The following is an 18,802-nucleotide window of genomic DNA, read 5'->3' on the forward strand; positions in this document are numbered from 1 at the left end:
CAACACATAGGTAGCTTCGAGCCACAGAGCCCCAAATCAAGCAGTACTACCGTTGCACTGCCCAGAAGAGAGACAACCAAACCGGCTGTTTCCACTTACAACTAAATACTGAGAATAAAGAAGTTGGCTTCTGGGGTCCTTGCTACGTAGGTTACCAGCGCACCTGTCACTTGTCGTCCCCTACCAGCCCTTTCAGGTATCCCAGCCTGAATCTGCTCTTAGGACAGAAAAAAGTCCCTTGGCTGTTCATATCCTCTGTAATCTGGCAGGAAACCGAAAATTTGCCTGCTCCGGTCCTCGGTCTGTTTGCTTATCTGCTTCCTTGTAGGGAAGAGTCAGCTTCACAGTGTCCGGTTTAGGGGGATTTTCACCATGACCTCACCCTCCACAGCCACCATCCATCCACTGACTTCAATGCGACAACTCGGGTGGGAATCCACATTAATGAGACATTAACAACCCCTCCTCGCACGTCTCAGATTAACATCAACTCCAGTTTCCTCCCCTGAAAGGAGAGTCTTTTGCAGGGTCTGGGAATGCCAAAAAGAGTTGGGGGCGGAGGACTGATGATGTCTGGGTATCACTCCGGGCTTGGGAGAGCAGGATGTCAAAGAAACCACCTAAGAAAATGCACTAAAACCTTCCAGACTCGCGCCCGCGGTCTGAATAACGCTTGAGCCAAGGGCCTCGAAATTAGGCGCGCGAACGGTGACAGCAGGCGGCGGGCACATCACCCAGGAGTAAGAGCGTTGAGAGCGGTAGGAAAGCCCAAAGAGCAGTGCCTTGGACCTGGTCTCGGGCCTCCAGGGTTCCGGGAAGTAGTCATCTGCCCGTCAGTGGGAGCAGCTAATTAAAGGGAAACAGAAAGTCGGGCTCCGCCAGCGCGCGCCCGGACCGCCCGGAGACCACGTGACCATTCCCAGCTGGACCGCCCCCCGCCCCCCCAGCCCCGCGCGCGCGCGCGCCGGGCGGCGGCCGCCGGCGCCCGGACTAGAGCGTGACTCGTGGAAACCCGGGAGGCTGGAAAGCGGCCCCGGCGTGCGTGCGCGTTCCCGGGAGGCGGCGGGCGCGCGCACGCCCGGGGGCCACCGCCCCTCCTGGGCCCGCCCTCCTTCCCTCCCTCCCTGGCTCGCCCGGCCCGCCCTGCCCGGCCCGCCCTGCGAGTCACCTCTCTGGTTCCCTCCCTCCGCGGGCGCGCTCGGGCCGCCGCAGCGCTCCCCGCCCTCGAGCCTCGTTGCAGGAGCCGCCCGCCGCCCGAGGAGGAGGTGGAGGGAGCCGGAGGGGCCCGCCGAGGCGGCGGCGGCGGCGGCAAGATGGCGGACTTCCTGCCGTCGCGGTCCGTGCTGTCCGTGTGTTTCCCCGGCTGCGTGCTGACGAGCGGCGAGGCCGAGCAGCAGCGCAAGTCCAAGGAGATCGACAAATGCCTGTCCCGGGAGAAGACCTACGTGAAGCGGCTCGTGAAGATCCTGCTGCTGGGTGCGGGCGAGAGCGGCAAGTCCACCTTCCTGAAGCAGATGCGGATCATCCACGGGCAGGACTTCGACCAGCGCGCGCGCGAGGAGTTCCGCCCCACCATCTACAGCAACGTGATTAAAGGTGCCGGGCGGGGGTCGCAGCGGAGACCGCGGGCCCGAGCCGGGGCGTGGGGGCGGGGGGGGGCGGAGGCGGCCGGCGCGGGGCCGGGCACCGCCCTCGTTCGCTCCTGTCCCTGGCAAGAGGACCCGGCCCGGGCGGGAGGGCGGGAAGGGGGCGCGCCCCGGGCGGCGGTCCTGCTTGCGCGGGGTGCCCTCTCCCCGTAGGGGAAAGGGTGCCCGGGGGCGCCCCACTTTCCCCCTTGCCGTTTGAGTGGGGGTCAGGGCTGGCCCCTCATACCTCCCGTCGCCACTGGCCTCGTCCCCTCCGAGAGGGAAGTGAGGCGAGCCGGGCTTCTCGGGGTGCTACGTGACCGCGCCTGCCTTCCTCCAGACGAGGCCAGAAGACCTGAGAGCTGATCCCGCACCCACACCCCCATCCGCCGCCCCGGCGCTGCCTGCCCAACCTCGCCGCCCGGGGTGGGTGACCCGAGTCACATGGGGTCGGGGCTGCTCCCAACTCCTTGCTTCTTTGGCCGCCTCCTAAGCAAGGGAGTTACGGAACCGTCTCAGTAAGGAAACTTTTGCCTGAGGCTTGTCAAGGGCGAAGGGTGACAGTTCCTGGGCCCTTTTGGGCAAGGATATGCAACTTCAGGGAGTCCTGTGTTCTGTGCTGGCATCAGGAAAGAGTAGACCCATACAGTTGGTCTGAAAAAATTAGCATCAGTGGTTTTTCGCCCCATTGTCACGGTTGGGCAGGATGTTTTGCCTATAATCACTATGCAACACGTTCCTCTCTCCGTTTGGCTTAATAACTGGGGTGGGGTGGGGTGGGGTGGGGTACCACCACTTGCTCTACTATTTAAATGAAATCGTGTGTTGGTGTGAAGAATCTTTGGCCTAAAAACTGATGCGGATCCTATACAGGTTGAGTCGGTGAATCACTGTTGGCTTGGATCGTAGGCTCTGCTTCTACTTGACGGTGTTTTTTTAAAATTAAACTGTTTGTAAGTAAAAAATACAAAAATAATTTTATTTCTGGGCTTTCAGAGAATTGGAGAAGATGGGTCTTATTTCAGTGACGGTTATGTTCATTTTTCTTAGTATCAAACATTTTCTAATTTATAAAAGGCATTTTGGCAAATTGGAGATACAGTGCCTGGTACTTCAGGTGCATCAGGAAACCACCATCTGGGTAGCAGTTGTCCAGGGGTTTGCTACAGATTTCAGCAGATTTGCAAGCAGGGTTTCTTTAACGGGGATTTTTTGTTCAGGAAGTTCTTAAGCAACTCCTTCTCATCACTTTTTTTTGCTCCCAGGATTGAGTTGAGGAAAAGTACCCCCCCCCCCCCCGCCGCCAGGGGTGGGGCTCCTGGGGTAATGAGGGGAGAAGAGCATTAGGCCAGGAGCTCACAGATCACAGCCAGCCAGCTCTGAGCCCTGGCACTGCTACAGTTAAGCTGTATAAAACAGTGTATTTATCCCATCTTACTGTTTAGCACAAAACTAATTAAGGTCTCTTTCAAGGCTTAGGGCTCCTCCTTGCCAGTCCTTAATTGAAGGTACCTTTGTATCGTGATGCAGCTGAACTTAAGGAATTATGTCAATGAATAGAGTCAGCATGTTAACTGATTGTGAGCCAGGTAAACACCTGGTCCTTATTGTGCACTGTGTCCAAAGTGAGACTTACTTTGAACACTGGTTATGAGATGAAATAAGTCACTAGACCTCTATCTTTTTGAGTTGGCATCATCAGAAGATTGACAGCAAAACATCCAGACAATTGCCTGAATAGTCATGTGACTGTTAATTAAGATGGACCAAAGGTAACAGTTTAGTGATTAGAGATCCTGGGTTTGAATTCATCTCTGTGAGTTGAATTCTCTGTTTCTATACACTTTTTGCAGTTGCTCTTCCTCCCTGTTAGGGAAGTCTAAGGCTTTCCTGTGACTACACTGATTTGAAGCTTGGTTTGGGAGTTTTTGAGTTTTGAATGTGTTCTTAGAAGACTTGGTGTTGGGGCACCGGGGTGGTTTAGTTGGTTAAGTCTCTGACTCGTGATTTTCTCGGCTCAGGTCATGATCTCAAGGTTGTGAGATCCAACCCTGAGTCAGGCTCCACATTCAGCTTGGAGTCTGCTTGGGATTCTCCCCCCGCCCTTGCCCCTCTACTCCCTTGTGCGATCTCTCTCAAATAAATAAAATCTTTATTTATTTATTTATTTTTTTAAAGATTTTATTTATTTGACAGAGAGACACAGCGCAAGAGGGAACACAAGCAGGGGCAGTGGGAGAGGGAGAAGCAGGCTTCCCACGGAGCAGGGAGCCCGACGCGGGGCTCGATCCCAGGACCTGAGCCGAAGGCAGACGCTCAACGACTGAGCCACCCAGGCGCCCCATAAATAAAATCTTTAAAAAAAAAAAAGACCACTCGGTGTTGGGGTAAAGCTGGGTGCTCAGGGAACAAACGAACTCAGAGTGATAATGTTTGACTCTTGGCATTTCATAAATGTCTTTTTGAGGGGCTCAGAAAATCTTAGCTATAGCTGTTTTTCCAGAGCCTGGACATTGGCCTGTGCAGCGTGATTTTTTTTTTTCCTTCACTGGTTTTGGTTCTCTTGTGACTACCTTCTATTAAAAGTTTATAGAAAGTTATTTTATAAATTAGAACACGTTAAAATCCTTCAGAAAGAGCAATTGTGTTAATAATATTTGCTTTTCAAGGCTCTAATTTTATGACTGTGAACAAGTGTTAGTTTTTTTAAGCTCTGAGAAGTTATGGGTGTTTGTTTCTATGTTGGTCTCCAGTTTTGGAGGAGGTGGGCCTGGAGTAGTTCAGAAGCTTCAGAAAATAATTCGGGAATAGAATCAATGAGAATATCTAATGGCTCCTAGCACACCTTTCTCTTTCTTTTTAAACAAAGGTATGAGGGTGCTGGTAGATGCTCGAGAGAAGCTTCATATTCCGTGGGGAGATAACTCAAACCAAGTCAACGGAGACAAGATGATGGCGTTTGACACCCGGTCCCCCATGGCGTCCCAAGGAATGGTGGAAACTCGAGTTTTTTTGCAATATCTCCCTGTTATAAGAGCATTATGGGCAGACAGTGGTATACAGAATGCCTATGACCGGCGTCGAGAATTTCAACTGGTAAGAGATTTGTTCTTTTACATTGTTGTCATTTTATTTTAAGGACATTTTCCAGTAGCTGATTCTAACATACCTTTTTTCACTGACTTCCACATTAAAATGTATCTATCCAGAATTTTAGCCTCAGAAATTTGGATTGCTATATAGATGAGCTTCTTACTGAAGCAAGATAAAAATAAGGTAAACCCCTTAGATTTGGTGAAACAGTTATGTTTAATTGGTCATTTTTCCTTTTTGTAAGTAAGATGTTAGTGATTTTCTTAGGTACTTTCTCCTAATTTTATTCTACTTTTGAAAATACTTTCCCCTCAGTTGCAGCAACAACATTCATCCTTCTAAAAAATTGATCCTTTACTCTCAGGCTGAGAGCTCAGTAACTGCACCTAGTTGTTCAGATGTGTCATTTATATAGTCTTTTGAGGTACTCATTTTATGATACAGATTAATTTCTAAAGAGATTAAAGTCCTTGATAACATTTAAGTCGTTCTTGCATTCTGTGTGTTTTTCTAAGGTTTCTAAGCACATTTTATAAAACGTTTCTTCTTTAAAAACAAAATAATCTTAGATTACTGTAATTTGTAGCCATTACACAGCACTGTAGAGAAGGTGGGGAAAAAAAGATCTGATCTAGGTTAAAGATACACGAATAATGATTGAAATCGTTTTTTTTAAATCAAATGTTTTGCATGAATGCTTTGATTGTATTTTGGGTTTCTTTTTGCTGAAGACCGAAAAGATCCCAGGAATGATAACAATCTACACTGTATGCAATTTGGAGGTAGTTCAGTTTTGAAGTGTTTTACTGTAATATGATCCCAAAAAAAGTGACAGTTGAAAGTAAAACTGCTTAGAAAGTTGTTTGATGATGTCACTGGCATTAAAGTGATCCACATTTATGGGTGTGGCTACAAAATGGTACACAGCCAGCAGTCTTTGCCGTTGCAGTTTGTACTCAGAAACAGTCTTGGCTATTAAAAGTTCTAGAAACGTGTTCATGACAGCTTTTTATAAAACCAATTTTGAATCTTTACTTTGAATTATGGCTCTGACGGGCACCATACAAATGTAGCACTTGATTGCGTACTGTCTTGTATAGTTCTCCTCTTTGGTGTATCTTGTCAAGTAATTTGTCCATTAATGAAAGGCAAAGACTATCTCATGTTATTAAAATTGAGTTGCTGGCAGCATTATATATTGATAATTAGGAATTCAACTTGACAAGTGACCTCTGTCCAATTCTCAGACTTCTGGTTGATTTTTGTCCTTTGGTCAGTATTTCTTATTTTACAGCTGATAGTTCCTCCACACACCGCTTCTTGTCTCTCGTCACCCTCCCTCTTGTTTTTAAGTGCTGCTTATTCTCCTTTCTTCTTAATTCATTTTCTTGACAAACCACACTTTGCACTCTAAGGTTTCTCAGGACGTTATTCATCCTTCCAGATCAGGGGAGAAACATCCATCTGCAAAAGCATACGGTTCGTATTGACTGGATGAATAAATAAACAGCTGTACTCTAAAGGTTTCTGTAGGAAAGTCCTGTAAGTCCATTTAATTGAAGTTGGGCCTCACTGACACTTGAATTTGGACATTTACATCCTAACAGTTTTGTATCAAGACTGTCATGTCATCGTAGTGAAGAAAGCATTCCTGAGTATTTGCCATTAAGAACAAACAGCCAAAACCAGAGTGAGGACCGGCATGTTCTTGACTTGACCCAGCTGATGCTTTAGGAGCAAAGAAGGTTTTGAGCGCAAGGAGAGACAAGTTCCAGAAATACTTTTCCTCATAAAAAGTAGGGGCAGAAGAAAAGAGGAACAGGGAGAGATATAATTTTAAACTCCTGGAGGACAGGAATTTTTTTCCTGTGTGTATCCTTGGCATTGTTAATGGTGCCTGTCACATACAGAAGGAATTCAGGTGTTACAATGAATTAATGACTCTGTGCTTTTGGATGCTGTGTGGGCTTGGCACAGTGTTAGACACTGAGAAGGCACCTGGCTCATTTAAAATTTTCCTCATGGTCCTCTTCAGTTCCTTTTCTTCTCTACACACAGCAAATTCCCAAGTCCTGTCTTTCCCACCCTTGACAAATCTCTTGCATCCACTGCCTCCTTCCCCCCTTTCCATTAATGTGTTAGTAGCTCTTGCTTGGACTCCCAGGTAATCTTGTTCAAACACCACATGGGTTTGTTCAAAAAGCTATGCTTATTCTCCATTACCTCCAGAACAGAGTTCAACCTCTTTATTTGAGTCAAGACTACCTCACTTACCTACAATTCCAATAATGTATTCGTTAGACTACTTCACACACCCGATAGCCTCTCAGTTTCCACATACCCTGATTCTCTGCTTCTGTGGCTGTCTTTAGAGGGTCTTTCTGTCAGGGTTTTTCATTACTCTATTCAGTAGGTCCTATCCTTACCTTAGAAGAATGGTAATCACATTTCAATGTGACTAAATGTGGTCCATGGATCCCTTGCATCAGATTCACTGGAATGCTTGTTTAATACAAAAACAAGCGGAGTTCCAGACTCTCATCACAAGAGGATCTGATTCAGGAATCTGGGATGGGACCCAGTGCTGTGTATTTGTAACAGATAGTCATCGATGATTTGGATGAATTTGCTCCTCAGCCTCCCTGAGGGACAGTGCCTTAGGGTCAGAGCTTTCTCCAGCTCTCCCGGCTGGAATGTGGCTCCCTGCCTGTCCTCCTTGCTGGGCTTGCTTCTGGCCCTCCTTTGGTCACCTGTACTCCACTTGTTTGCACTTGTGTTTGGTTCTCCCACTAAAGTAGAAGCTCCGTTGGTATGCCTTGTTTGTCTTTTTCTCGCTCACTAGCATAAGCCTGACACTTTATTTCCTCATTTTTTAGACACTCTGAATTATAAGGTTCTTCTAGAAAAAAAGAAACATTCCACATTAAGTGTCTTCTGGGAAATAGGAATCATTTCTGTATGCTAGTTTGTTAATTTTCTAGGAGATGGGAAGTCCTTGTATTACAGTCATAATTCTTTTTATGTTTAACAGTGTACATTCTTAAAACTTGGATAGAAAAAGTAAAACCATCAGGGGGAAAAGGGAAGAGTTAGCAGATAAATAAAGTTCATCGTTTTTTGTTTCAACTAATGATTGATTATTAACTTTATTAATGCAGATTGAAATGCAAAAAACAAGTGGGAACAGTTTTTAAGCCTTCTTATGGCTTTTTTTGCTTAAGATGAACAACTGCCTTACAATCAGTCCTCGGGGCAAAAGGGATAGGGTAGTGGTATCACAGCGTAGGTTTCATTTGTGAGCCATTCATTTGTTAGTAATAACTTCGCGTACAAACATGAATGTTTTCTTTTCCAAGTTCCCAAAGGCAAACATTTCCTTTTCTGGTTAGTTTCATTATGGGTAAGCTAAATAGTTTACTGTGGAAAAAGAAAAATCTAAGATTTACACTGCTCTTCTAGCTTTTAAGGTACCTTTCTAATTCTTGTAAACGAGCTCACAGGATAATACATACTCAGAAGCGGTCTCTTTTCGTACTGGATTAAATATTTGTGATGCTGAGCTTTAGCTGTGTGTACGTTCACTGTGGCCTGCCACTCCACAAAGGAGACACCCGCTCTGGAAAACCTTGTGTGACTGTAGTTGGGGAATTTGGTGACTTCGATGACTAGAGATGGGAGTCAGGGCTTGGCTGGAAAGTGATACAACTGCAGATACAGAGCAGAACTAACAAAATGGCCAGGAATCACTGTCAGTTAATTTTTTGGGATGTTTAATATACAGTTAGTTTTTCAGAAATAGAAGCAACGTTAACAGGACTGGTTAAATAGGATAGGAAAGTTTGTGACTGGGAGGGACACTCCAGAGCTTCCTAATTTCTATAAACACTTTAACTTGTCAGCGTTAATACAACTTCCTGTAATGACCAGTCTTTTTTCGCAGTGCCTGAAACCAAAGTTATTTTCATTGTTATCGTGGTACCTTTAGTTAGATTTAATTTTTCTTATTCAAGTAGTACAGTTTGTGCTGGATGATCGCTACACTTCTCCAAGCTGATGAGGTAGTTTATCCATTAAGACAGAGCTGCTCTCAGTCTGGGCAACAGAGTAACTATTTAGCCTCATTCATTGACCTATAAAGAGCTGAGCACTAAGTAAAATAGGAACTTCAGTGTGGACTGAAATATTTATTTCTTTATTTGTCCTGCAAAATAGATTTTAAATGGGGCTCCTGGGTGGCTTAGGCGTTAAGCGTCTGCCTTCGGCTCAGGTCATGAACCCAGGGTCCTGGGATCGAGCCCCGCGTCGGGCTCCCTGCTCCGCGGGAAGCCTGCTTCTCCCTCTCCCACTCCCCCTGCTTGCGTTCCCTCTCGCTGTGTCTCTCTCTGCCAAATAAATAAATAAAATCTTAAAAAAAAAAAAAAAGATCTGAAATGCTATAGAATTAGAGACATTGGTTTATTCTTTAATTCTAATTTGGATTGGCTTTAAAAAGTGAATCAGTTACTACTTTCAGTGGCAAAATATGTTTCTGTTGGAGAAGGAATTGGTCTATTTTCTCTTTGAAAAAAATCAGAATAGGACTTTGACTTCAAGTTGCAAAAAACCTATTGTCTCTTGATTCTAGGGTTATGGTAAAACATTTGAGCATATATAACGAAAAGATTATATATAACTGCAGAGATTTTAAAATTTAGGTCTCTACAGATCGAATTGCCTTTTGGTGAATTTGATCAGATGACAGTGGTTCCGTTTTATCCAAATCTTAGAAACCCAGAGCTATAACACTGTACATTAAAAACAGAGAGGATGCTTTGGCATGTGCTTATGGTTTTAATACAACTTTGTGAGATTGTGTGTGTGTGTGTGTGTGTGCATTTACATGGGTATGTATTTCTTGATGTATTATGTCGGTGTGTTCGTGTTTATATCTTTTTTATTTTATTTTTTTTGGTGAAAGCTTAACTAGCTATGGGATGTCTGGGCTCTAGGTGCTGCAGGGGTGTTGTAAACTACTGTGCTGCTTTATTTTTACTGCTAAATAAAGCTAGTGGTATAGTAATTTATGCTGCTCTGAAAATGTTCATTAAACAACTAAGGGATGAAGCAAGGAAACGGTTTTGTTATGAAAACTAGATTTTTAGTTTCAGAATTCCTTACTAGAGTGGACCTAGCCCGGGAGAAATGCTTGTGGCCTCTAGTTTAAGAAAACCGTAATTGCCGAAGGCCTCCCTGGATTGAATGTTCCCTGTTCATCGTTCACAGATGGCAGCAGCCCAACCAAACTGGGACACCGAGTCATATTAGCCCAGAACAGGTGCCTGTTTCTTTCTCCAGAAAACTGATGCAGGGGCTCATGATTACATCACTTTTAAATACCTTATGTTTTATAAAAATCACTTTGTACTTTTCAGAGCCCTATCCACATATATTACCGTATAATCCTTTAAAAACGCTGTGAGAGGAATGAAATACATGCTATTGTCTCCATTTCACAGATGAAAAAATTCAGAGGCAGAGAGGTGTCTTGATGCTTCAGATCACAGCTAGCGAAAGGATAGACTAGACACTGGAACCCTGGTCTGCTGACTCCTGGTCCACAGCGCTGGTCAGTGAACCATTGTGGAGCACTCGAGCATTACAGCCGTGGAGTGTTCTTTTCCTTTCATGCCCAGCCTCTTCTGGCCAACACCCATGCACACAAATAATTAACACTCCCCTGGAAAGTTCTAGCACATTATTTTAAATATGTGTAAGGTTTTGTTAAGAATACATGGCATTGCACTGGTGGTTACACATTTCTTCTGTTCTGAACTTTCATAATGTCCTTGTGCCGTTCCTTCTTTATTAATTTAGATTATAGTTATGATATAAATCTTAAATGACATTTGATGGTAGACTTACTTACTTAGTGGCACAGTTCATCCTAACCACCATTCATCATGATAAAGGTGGTTTGAATCTTCACCTCCTTGAAAACTGTACTAGTGATCCTCACCTGATGTCCCATCAGTGAACATGGTTTGTAATGTGTGCCCTGAAAAATAAAAGTTTAATGACAGCTGCCTATTATCTGACAGGCAGCTATATATTTTTCTAGGCATGTGTCATTTGGAAATTGGCCCGTCTGGCATATAGTTGCCCAGCTTTGCACTTGGTGTGAAGAAGCGGCTGTCAGAACCTTTGTATTCTGTTATTTTATGAGCTCTTTGCAGTGTTTCTCATGTAGCTGTCACAGTTTTTATATTGCTTGTGAGCATTCCAGATTGCAGTTTGTCGTAAGTTTTTGTTCCAGTTAGAAACTGCCTATTTTTTTTTAAGTGCATATTTCTGGAAGTTGACAATTATTTTTATTTCCTTGTTTGAAAGTACTTTGTTATTTTCCAGCTGTATGATAGAGTTCACTTTCGTCATTATTGTGAACATATTTTTTTACAAGATGCTTTTTTTCAAGAGAATTTGTTACATCCACATTAGCAGAGCATTATTAGAATGGACTGATAGGGATCAAGGACTTTAGTGGCCTTGGCTAAAGTTACCAATCTGTTGCAGTGATAGTAGTTGTTTATCTTAATCTTTCTAGTTTAACCTCTCTCTTCTCTTGGCAAAATGAATAAAAAAGATTTTTAAATCAGTGCAGTGGGTGAACTGTTTCACCCCCAACTATTATAGAAGAGATGCAGAAAACTAGTAGTAGAATCACTCTTCATTGATTTATTTTGGCTTTAGGTCTAAGTCATAAGACTTGGTTTTGCTACATGAAATGTTGTGCCTTCCAAGCAAACTAGAAAATAACCATATTCAAAGTCATTGATTTATTTGGTTTTAATGTGATGACGTTCAGCTTCGATGTGGTTATCTGCTGTGCAGTGGGATGACGTGGGACTAGATAACTAGCTAGAACTTGTGTCCTTGCTCTGCCCTTCACTGTGTGAGCTTGAGCCAGTCCCTCAGCCTTTCTGTTCTGAAATTGTAAAAGGGGAACTATCTGAAGATCTATTATTAGTTGTTGTAGCAATTGCATGAGGTCATCCATATAAAATAAGCCTGTGGCACAGTGCCTGACCCATATTAACCGTATTATTAACATTAGCCGTTAATATCCCTAATAAGCCATACGCGCATCAACCATAAGTAGCTTTTTAACAGAATAAAGCCCTGTAAGCATTGATTTGATTCACTCTCTGAACTTGATTACCGATATAAAAATCCTGAATTCTAAAAAATGCAGAATATGACTCATATTCTCATTACACCATATGTTGTCTCTACTGAAGGTAGAACATCCAGGAGAGAATTGAGCTCCTCTGTGTTGCGGTATTGGTTCTTGTTGCCTTCTCATACCACTTCGCTTGGTCTTTAATCTGATGTGTAGGCTGAATTAACCAAATCCTTATCTTCCTGCTGGCTGTACGGTAGGATAGCCTTCGGCAGAGGTGCAGGTGCTCTGCCCCTCCCACGGCGCGTGCCTCCCTGCTCCATCTCTGTGGTGACCCTCCACCCCCACACAGATGCTCGCTCCCTCTCGAGGCTTTGCAGGTATGCAGGTCGAAGAGGGTATTTGGGCTGCTTTTCCAAGGTAAAAAAAATTCCTTACAAAATACAGAATGATTTTTTTTTAAGATTTCATGTTACTTTTTGTGAGATTTTATAACTTCTGATCATTTTGCATAAAAACCAAATAAAAGCACTAGTCTAACAGAGAAATGCCTCCGTTTTCTCATGGAGCAAAATAAACACATTTCAAATTTGCTCCCCTAAAGAAAAAAAACATTTTACTGATTTTGGCATTTAAAAACCATGTTAGCCAACAAACAAAACTCTTCTATGGCTAAAATATAATAGTGTCTTTGGGTTTCTTGAGCTGGAGCAGCCGCATTTAGCCTGTTAGTAGGACATTTTTTCTTCTCACCCTTCTAGAAGGGTTAAAAGAGCTGGACTAATGAATTATTGGTGTGAGAGACTTTCACTTTCCTTTTCAGTATCCTGATTACTCTTACTCCCTGGATAATCTTTTTAAGAATTATTTTCTGTTAAACAAGACAAACTGCCTAATAGGAGGGTTTGTCATCGTACATCATTGTGTGATTTTCATTTAGACCTCATGATGTGCAGTGCGGTTATATCCGCTTATTGATACTAAGTAAAAGAAAAATGTAAGCTGCTAGGTTTTCCTAGTTGCTAGAGAGTCACAAGTTATTGCCAGGCCCACTTTGAGTTACAGGAGGCCTCACAAATGAGAAGATCATGCTTTAGATAAATTGCTGTTCCCATGTAAGATGGTCCCTAAATTCCTATTTATTGATTTTTAAAAGCCTAAATAAGTGAATGCTGTATATTCACAAAGCTGCAAATACTATTCATCCTAGTTTAAATACTTAAAAGAGAGTAACGTGATTTAGCCTGTTGAGTTAAAATATTGCCATACTAATGATTTGCTCTTTTTAACTGTTACCTGCTACGTTTGCAGTAAAAGTATTCTTGTTTGTTAACTACAGCTTCAAAAATTGTAGGGACTTTATACCATATAGATGTCACACATTTCAGTTCTTTAATTGGGCAAGGAGAATTATACGTACTTGCTTAATTTTTTCCTTGACTTTTTAAAATTATCTTATGATCAAATGTTGCAACCAGTTTTAAGGTTGGTGTTACAACTTAGTAAGAAACCAAGATTTTTACCTGTTAAATAGCATTTTGCACATTGGGCCATAATGTAAGATACCTTTGTTTTGAAAAAGAAGGCTCTTTGTTTTGTTTTGTTTTAAACTTTAATTCTACAGAAATGCATTCTTTTGAAGGGAATATATATGTTCTTTTTTTTTTTTTTTTTTTTTTAAGTGATCTCTACAGCCAGTGTGGGGCTTGAACTCACGTCCCCGAGGTCAAGAGTCATGTGCTCTTCTGATGAGCCAGCCAGGCGCCCTTCATCTTATATTTTTATATGTAATTATGTTTTGTACTAAGTGCAAGTATTAAGGTTTAGAGCATTATTCTTAGTATCCATTTTCATTATGATAATCTGAATTCTTTTCTCAAATAGGAAAAGTAAAGAGCAAACAAAAAAGACAATGTGGGCAAGAAGGCCTTGAGTAGCAGATTTCAGGAGATCTGTTCTTTAACAAGTCTGATCACAGTTAACTGGCAGCTCTCAGCAGCCATTCAGTAACATGTTATTGAACACCTACTCATGAGCAGGCTGGATATTTGCTAGTGAAGCAAATGAGAACAATCTCTGTTCTCATTGATCTTGCTAGTTGGAGGAACCTACATTAATAGGCAAACAGATAACTAATTACACGTGGTAAATGTTCTGAAGGACAAGAAAAGGAAGCCGTGAGGGAACAAGAGGATGGTCTGAGGAGGTGACCTGTAAGTTAGGACCCTGTGGGTGAGAAAGGGTCAGCCAGGTGAAGAGAAGTAAGGTTCAGCAGAAGGAGTACCATGTGTGCAGGACGTAGGTGGGGAAAAGCTTGCTGGAGTGTGGAAATTGGGGCAAATGAGAAGAGCGGTGGTCAGTCAGCAAATAGTTGTCGAGAACCCCTGGATGCTAAGCGGTTCCGGGGTGAGGAGACTCTTGCAGAAGGAACAGCTTGTCAGGTGGTCACTGTGAAGATGGAGACGAGACTGGTGGCTTCAGGATGCACTTTGTAGGGAGAATCATGGGGATCTGACAGATTGGAGATGAGAGGAGTGAGGGGGAAGCAGACGTTAAGAGAGACTCGGCTTCTGATTTTAATGACTAGGTGGATGGTGGTGCTTTTTGCTGAAATGGAAAGATTGTGTGAGAGAGATTTGAGGGGGAAGATGAAGACTTTAGTTTGGACATACTAGGTAGAGATCTCTGTGAGACATATAGATGGAATCAAGTAGACAGTTTGATACATGAGTCTGGAATCCAGAACGGAGCTTTGGGCTGTAGGTAGAAATTCAGGAGTAACTTGTATTCAGGTGATATTTAAAGTCTATAGAATGTGTACATTTACTCAGGGGGAGGGTGTAAAAGAGAATAGGACTCAGGGTGGAGTCTTTAGGAAACTTCAGACCGAATAGGGCTCAGGATCGAGTCTTTAGGGACCTTCAGAGTGCTTGAGAACATTCAGAGAAGGGGATGCTGGCAGACATGGCCAAAGGGTAAGAGAATTTCAGGAACGTGTAGTACCATGGGGGCCAGAGAAGCGTTTTGGAGAAGAAACAAGTGGACAGTGGTGCCGCACAACACTGAGGTGTAGTAAGGCGAAGACTGACGTGTTCCTTGATTTTGGCAACAGGAAGGTTGTTGCTGACTGCGGCAGGTGACCTGGTAAGGGGGAAGCCTGGCTGGCAGGGCTCGAAGAGGGAAGAGAGGTGAGGAAGTAGAGAAGATTCAGTTGAGATTAATCTGACTGTTCTCATTTCCCTTTTGCAGTACCACCTGGCTTGGTAGGTTGGGTTTTTTTCAAGCCTTTTCAGAGTTCAAGAGGACATTGTGTTTATATTAACCAATTTCTTTGAATCTCACTGTCTCAGAAGCAGAGTTCATACCAGGTAGTGATGCTGTTAACGTTAGGCCAGGCAAACACAGAAGAGTTTTTCATTTTGTACTTGATTGTTTTACTTATGACCATTTTCTGTTTAGTGAGCGCAATAACTTGATCAGTTAAACACGTTCATTCCTTTGTTCCTTCAGCAGACATGTATTGAATACCTGCCCACACCTATGTTCTGGACTGAGTAGGCCCTGGGGACTCAAGAACTGCATGTCTGGCTGCCTTAATGGGGGCTCTCAATCTGGTGGGAGCCAGAGTCAACCCACGGTGGTTGTCAGTGAGATGGGAAATGCTGTAGTGTACTGCATTTGCTGCTTTCCTGCCAAGCATAGGCAGAATCACTAAGTGTTTACTAACCTAGAAAAGACCTTAGTGGGTCCAGTCCACTTTATTTTGTATATAAAACATAGGTCCATAGAGGTTACGGTCACAGCTAGTTTTGATTAGAGCCACTATTCAAAGTCAGGGCTGTATGACTCCATTGCCCATGTCTGATACTCACTACCATGCTTTCCTGCATCCCTTAATAATATAATTAACTGAACAGTGATTTGGAAACAGGAACTGATAGGCCAGTATAAATTTTGAACTATTTCTCACATTCATCGGTATTTAGAAACATTCACAGGTTGCATTGCTTTGCTGTCTGACATGACTGATTGGATCTGGGGAAAGGAAAGGTAGTTAATGCTCTTGTAGGCTGTGTGGAGCTTCTCTGTTGACAAGAGAATTTGGGATGATGGATTGAACACTAAAATGGAATAAAGTGATCAGGATTTTCCTCTCATCAGCTGTGTGATTTTAGGCATAGAATTTCTTTATTAATATTGATTGTTAATTAATGTTACAATTATTGCATAATTTTTGAGTTGTGGGGATTTCAAGATGCATTGTGTAGCACATCATCATAGAACAGAACTTTCCATCTGGTGTGCATTCACAAGGACTCTTACAGGCCCCTCTATTTAGATAGCAGGGGAATTGAAACTGTATTTGGGAAGTATGTCCTGTGTTGGAAGACTATTCTTTTTTCCTTTTTTTTTTTTTTTAACAATTGAGGTCATCTCTTTTTGATAAAAAAAAAAAGTTCTGAAGATTCTAGTTCTGGCAAAACTTGATGTTTCTTTATATGTTATCGGGATTGTACATGATTGATCCTTTTCAAAAAAGTATTTTAACTTCGAAGAATTTTTTCAGAGCTCAAAACTCTAAGCTCTTTAGTATAATCATTAGGTGGAAACTGAAAAATAGGAAAGTCATTTTGTTTTTGTTTTTTGAGGAAATTATTTACAGGCTCCAGAATCCAAACTAGCTTTTTTTAAAGTTTAAATTTTAAAACATATATGTCCATTGTAGAAAATCATCCAGCTAGCCCTAACCACTATTTTAAGACATCTTTGTTGACATTTTGGTATATTTCCTTCTGATATTTTTTTTGTTTTTTTTTGTTTTTAATTTTTATTGTTATGTTAATCACCATACATTACATCATTAGTTTTTGATGTAGTGTTCCATGATTCATTGTTTGTGCATAACACCCAGTGCTCCATGCAGAATTTGAATATAGTATTGGAGGTGGAGATAAACTTTTCTGTACTTTCTGTACAGTTTTAATGTCCTGTTCATTTAATGTTGCAATGTTAACATTTCCTGGAGGAGGTGATTTTCTCAGAGAACTGGTAAGGCATTCTTCTAGAAATGGATGTGAATTTTTAACTTAAATGTAAAATTTTTTCCCGTATATATTTTTTTTATGAACAAAAGGTGGTGGTGCTAAATGGTAACATGGAATATGGGCTAAATTTTACCATGTTGCTACCCAGTTGAACAGCATTATATACAATGTCGGATCTAGCCCTCCGTCTCTGCCATATTAAACTGCTTCTTCACATTTAAAATCTGTATTTAGGGGCACCTGGGTGGCTCAGTCAGTTAAGCGTCTGCCTTCGGCTCAGGTCATGATCCCAGCTTCCTGGGATCGAGCCCCTGGTCCAGCTCCCTGCTCAGCAGGGAGCCTGCTTCTCCCTCTCCTTCTGCCCCTCCCCCTGCTTGTGCTCGCGCTCTCTCTCTCTCAAATACATAAATAAAATCTTTAAAAAAATTAAAATCTGTGTTTAATTTTTGAGGGATGATTTTAAAAAGGAATGCTGACCTCCACTCTGAAACCTGTATTATTTTAAAGAAGGGGCTGTAGTTCTTATGTAGGGTTTAGAGAATAATTGATCCTTAAGATAACAAAATTGAACAGCTTGTATGTGTTAGGTACGTGCACATAAGTAGAAGATACATATGTATCTATAAGTACTTAGTAAATGTATGGCTAAACTTTTGTCTTTCTTCAGGATGAAATGTTCTAGTAAAAGTAAGGTTCTTTTTTGTGATTTCTGTAGTAGGAGAATTACTAAACTGCATTATACGTGTGTTACGTGTGAATTGGAATTTGGTTAGACTACAGGAATACTCTTAGAAAACTATGATCATTAGCCTTAAATTTATTTTGGTGATAAGTCTCATTGAAAAACTGGTTGTAAAAAGGAACTTACTAATTTGTGAGCAATGGCAAGGAAGGGGCAGTTTACAAAATAAAGTGATAGCTTAGTTCGGTCCAAAAATTTCTTATTTTTAATCTTGTGCACTAGTTTGTTTTTACAGCTTATATGCAGGCAACATGGAAATTAATTGCCTAAATTAGACAAAACTTTTTTGGAGAAATTCTATTAAGGCTATTATAAACTATCTTAGATTAGTCTGGAAAAGTATTTACTTTGAAAAAATGTTTTCGAGTACTGGGGTGGTTTTTAATGTAACTGACTAATTTTTGGCTCTTTTGGAAGTTTTAAGTGGTACACATGGAAAATGCTGGCCAGAATTTGAAAATGCATTCAGTTGGAGTCCACTGAATATTGACCTGTTTTCCTTTGACAAAGAACAATAGCTTATATATTTCTAATATAAGTAAATACTGTCTTGTTCCTCCTGAACCAAACATGCACGAGTGATAGTACTTTAGGTATGCTTTCATAATAAAGAATGATGTCATTATGACCCTCATTCCAAGCGTGCTGTGTATCACATCAATACTTTATAATGCTTTTTTCCAGAGAAAAATGAATAGGGAAAGCCATTTTTTTGAAAAAGAGTAGGTCATTTCAAAGATAGGAATAATAGTTCCTTTGTGAAGAACAGGCGAAAGGAGAATGTTAGAAGGACACTGAAGGAGAGAAGAGGTGAGCCCGCCCATGGCCAGCTCTGAGAACCAGGGGAAGGGTTTTGTGTGTGTGCCTACACTGCGTGTAAAGCTAGCCAGCCTCTTTGTCATGTTTTAGTTTGAAGAAAAAGATTAATGGAGGGAAAGACATGGAACCCTTTAGAGAGAGAGTGTATTTCAGATATTTGAAATACGATGGTTTCAAGCTCTTCTTACTTCATTGTCATCTCCAAAGCTATGAACAAACTCTTAAAATATAATTAGGCCAGGTTTTATGTTTACTGCCTTTAAGAAATTAAGTATAATGTTAGAATCTTAGATTTCAGATAAATAGCATGAGCAGAGTAGTA

At 42.0% G+C, this 18,802-nt stretch overlaps 1 protein-coding gene across 3 annotated transcripts in view; it reads left to right on the top strand.

Moving 5' to 3' along the window:
• The first annotated feature begins 1,126 nt into the window (after positions 1-1,126).
• Positions 1,127-18,802, top strand: part of GNA13 (G protein subunit alpha 13) — a 41,235-nt gene continuing 23,559 nt past the window's right edge. For 2 of the 3 annotated variants that reach the window (XM_021678522.2, XM_044921588.1), the window contains exons 1-2: positions 1,127-1,596; positions 4,495-4,721. In XM_021678522.2, coding sequence (XP_021534197.1) covers positions 1,314-1,596; positions 4,495-4,721 — 510 coding nt within the window. In that variant the 5' untranslated portion in view covers positions 1,127-1,313. Of the gene's footprint in view, positions 1,597-1,974; positions 2,052-4,494; positions 4,722-18,802 lie in introns of those variants that run through there. The other variant, XM_021678523.2, reaches the window with a different exon arrangement.

Source organism: Neomonachus schauinslandi, chromosome 15, assembly GCF_002201575.2.
Source record: "Neomonachus schauinslandi chromosome 15, ASM220157v2, whole genome shotgun sequence".
Taxonomy (NCBI): Eukaryota; Metazoa; Chordata; class Mammalia; order Carnivora; family Phocidae; genus Neomonachus; species Neomonachus schauinslandi.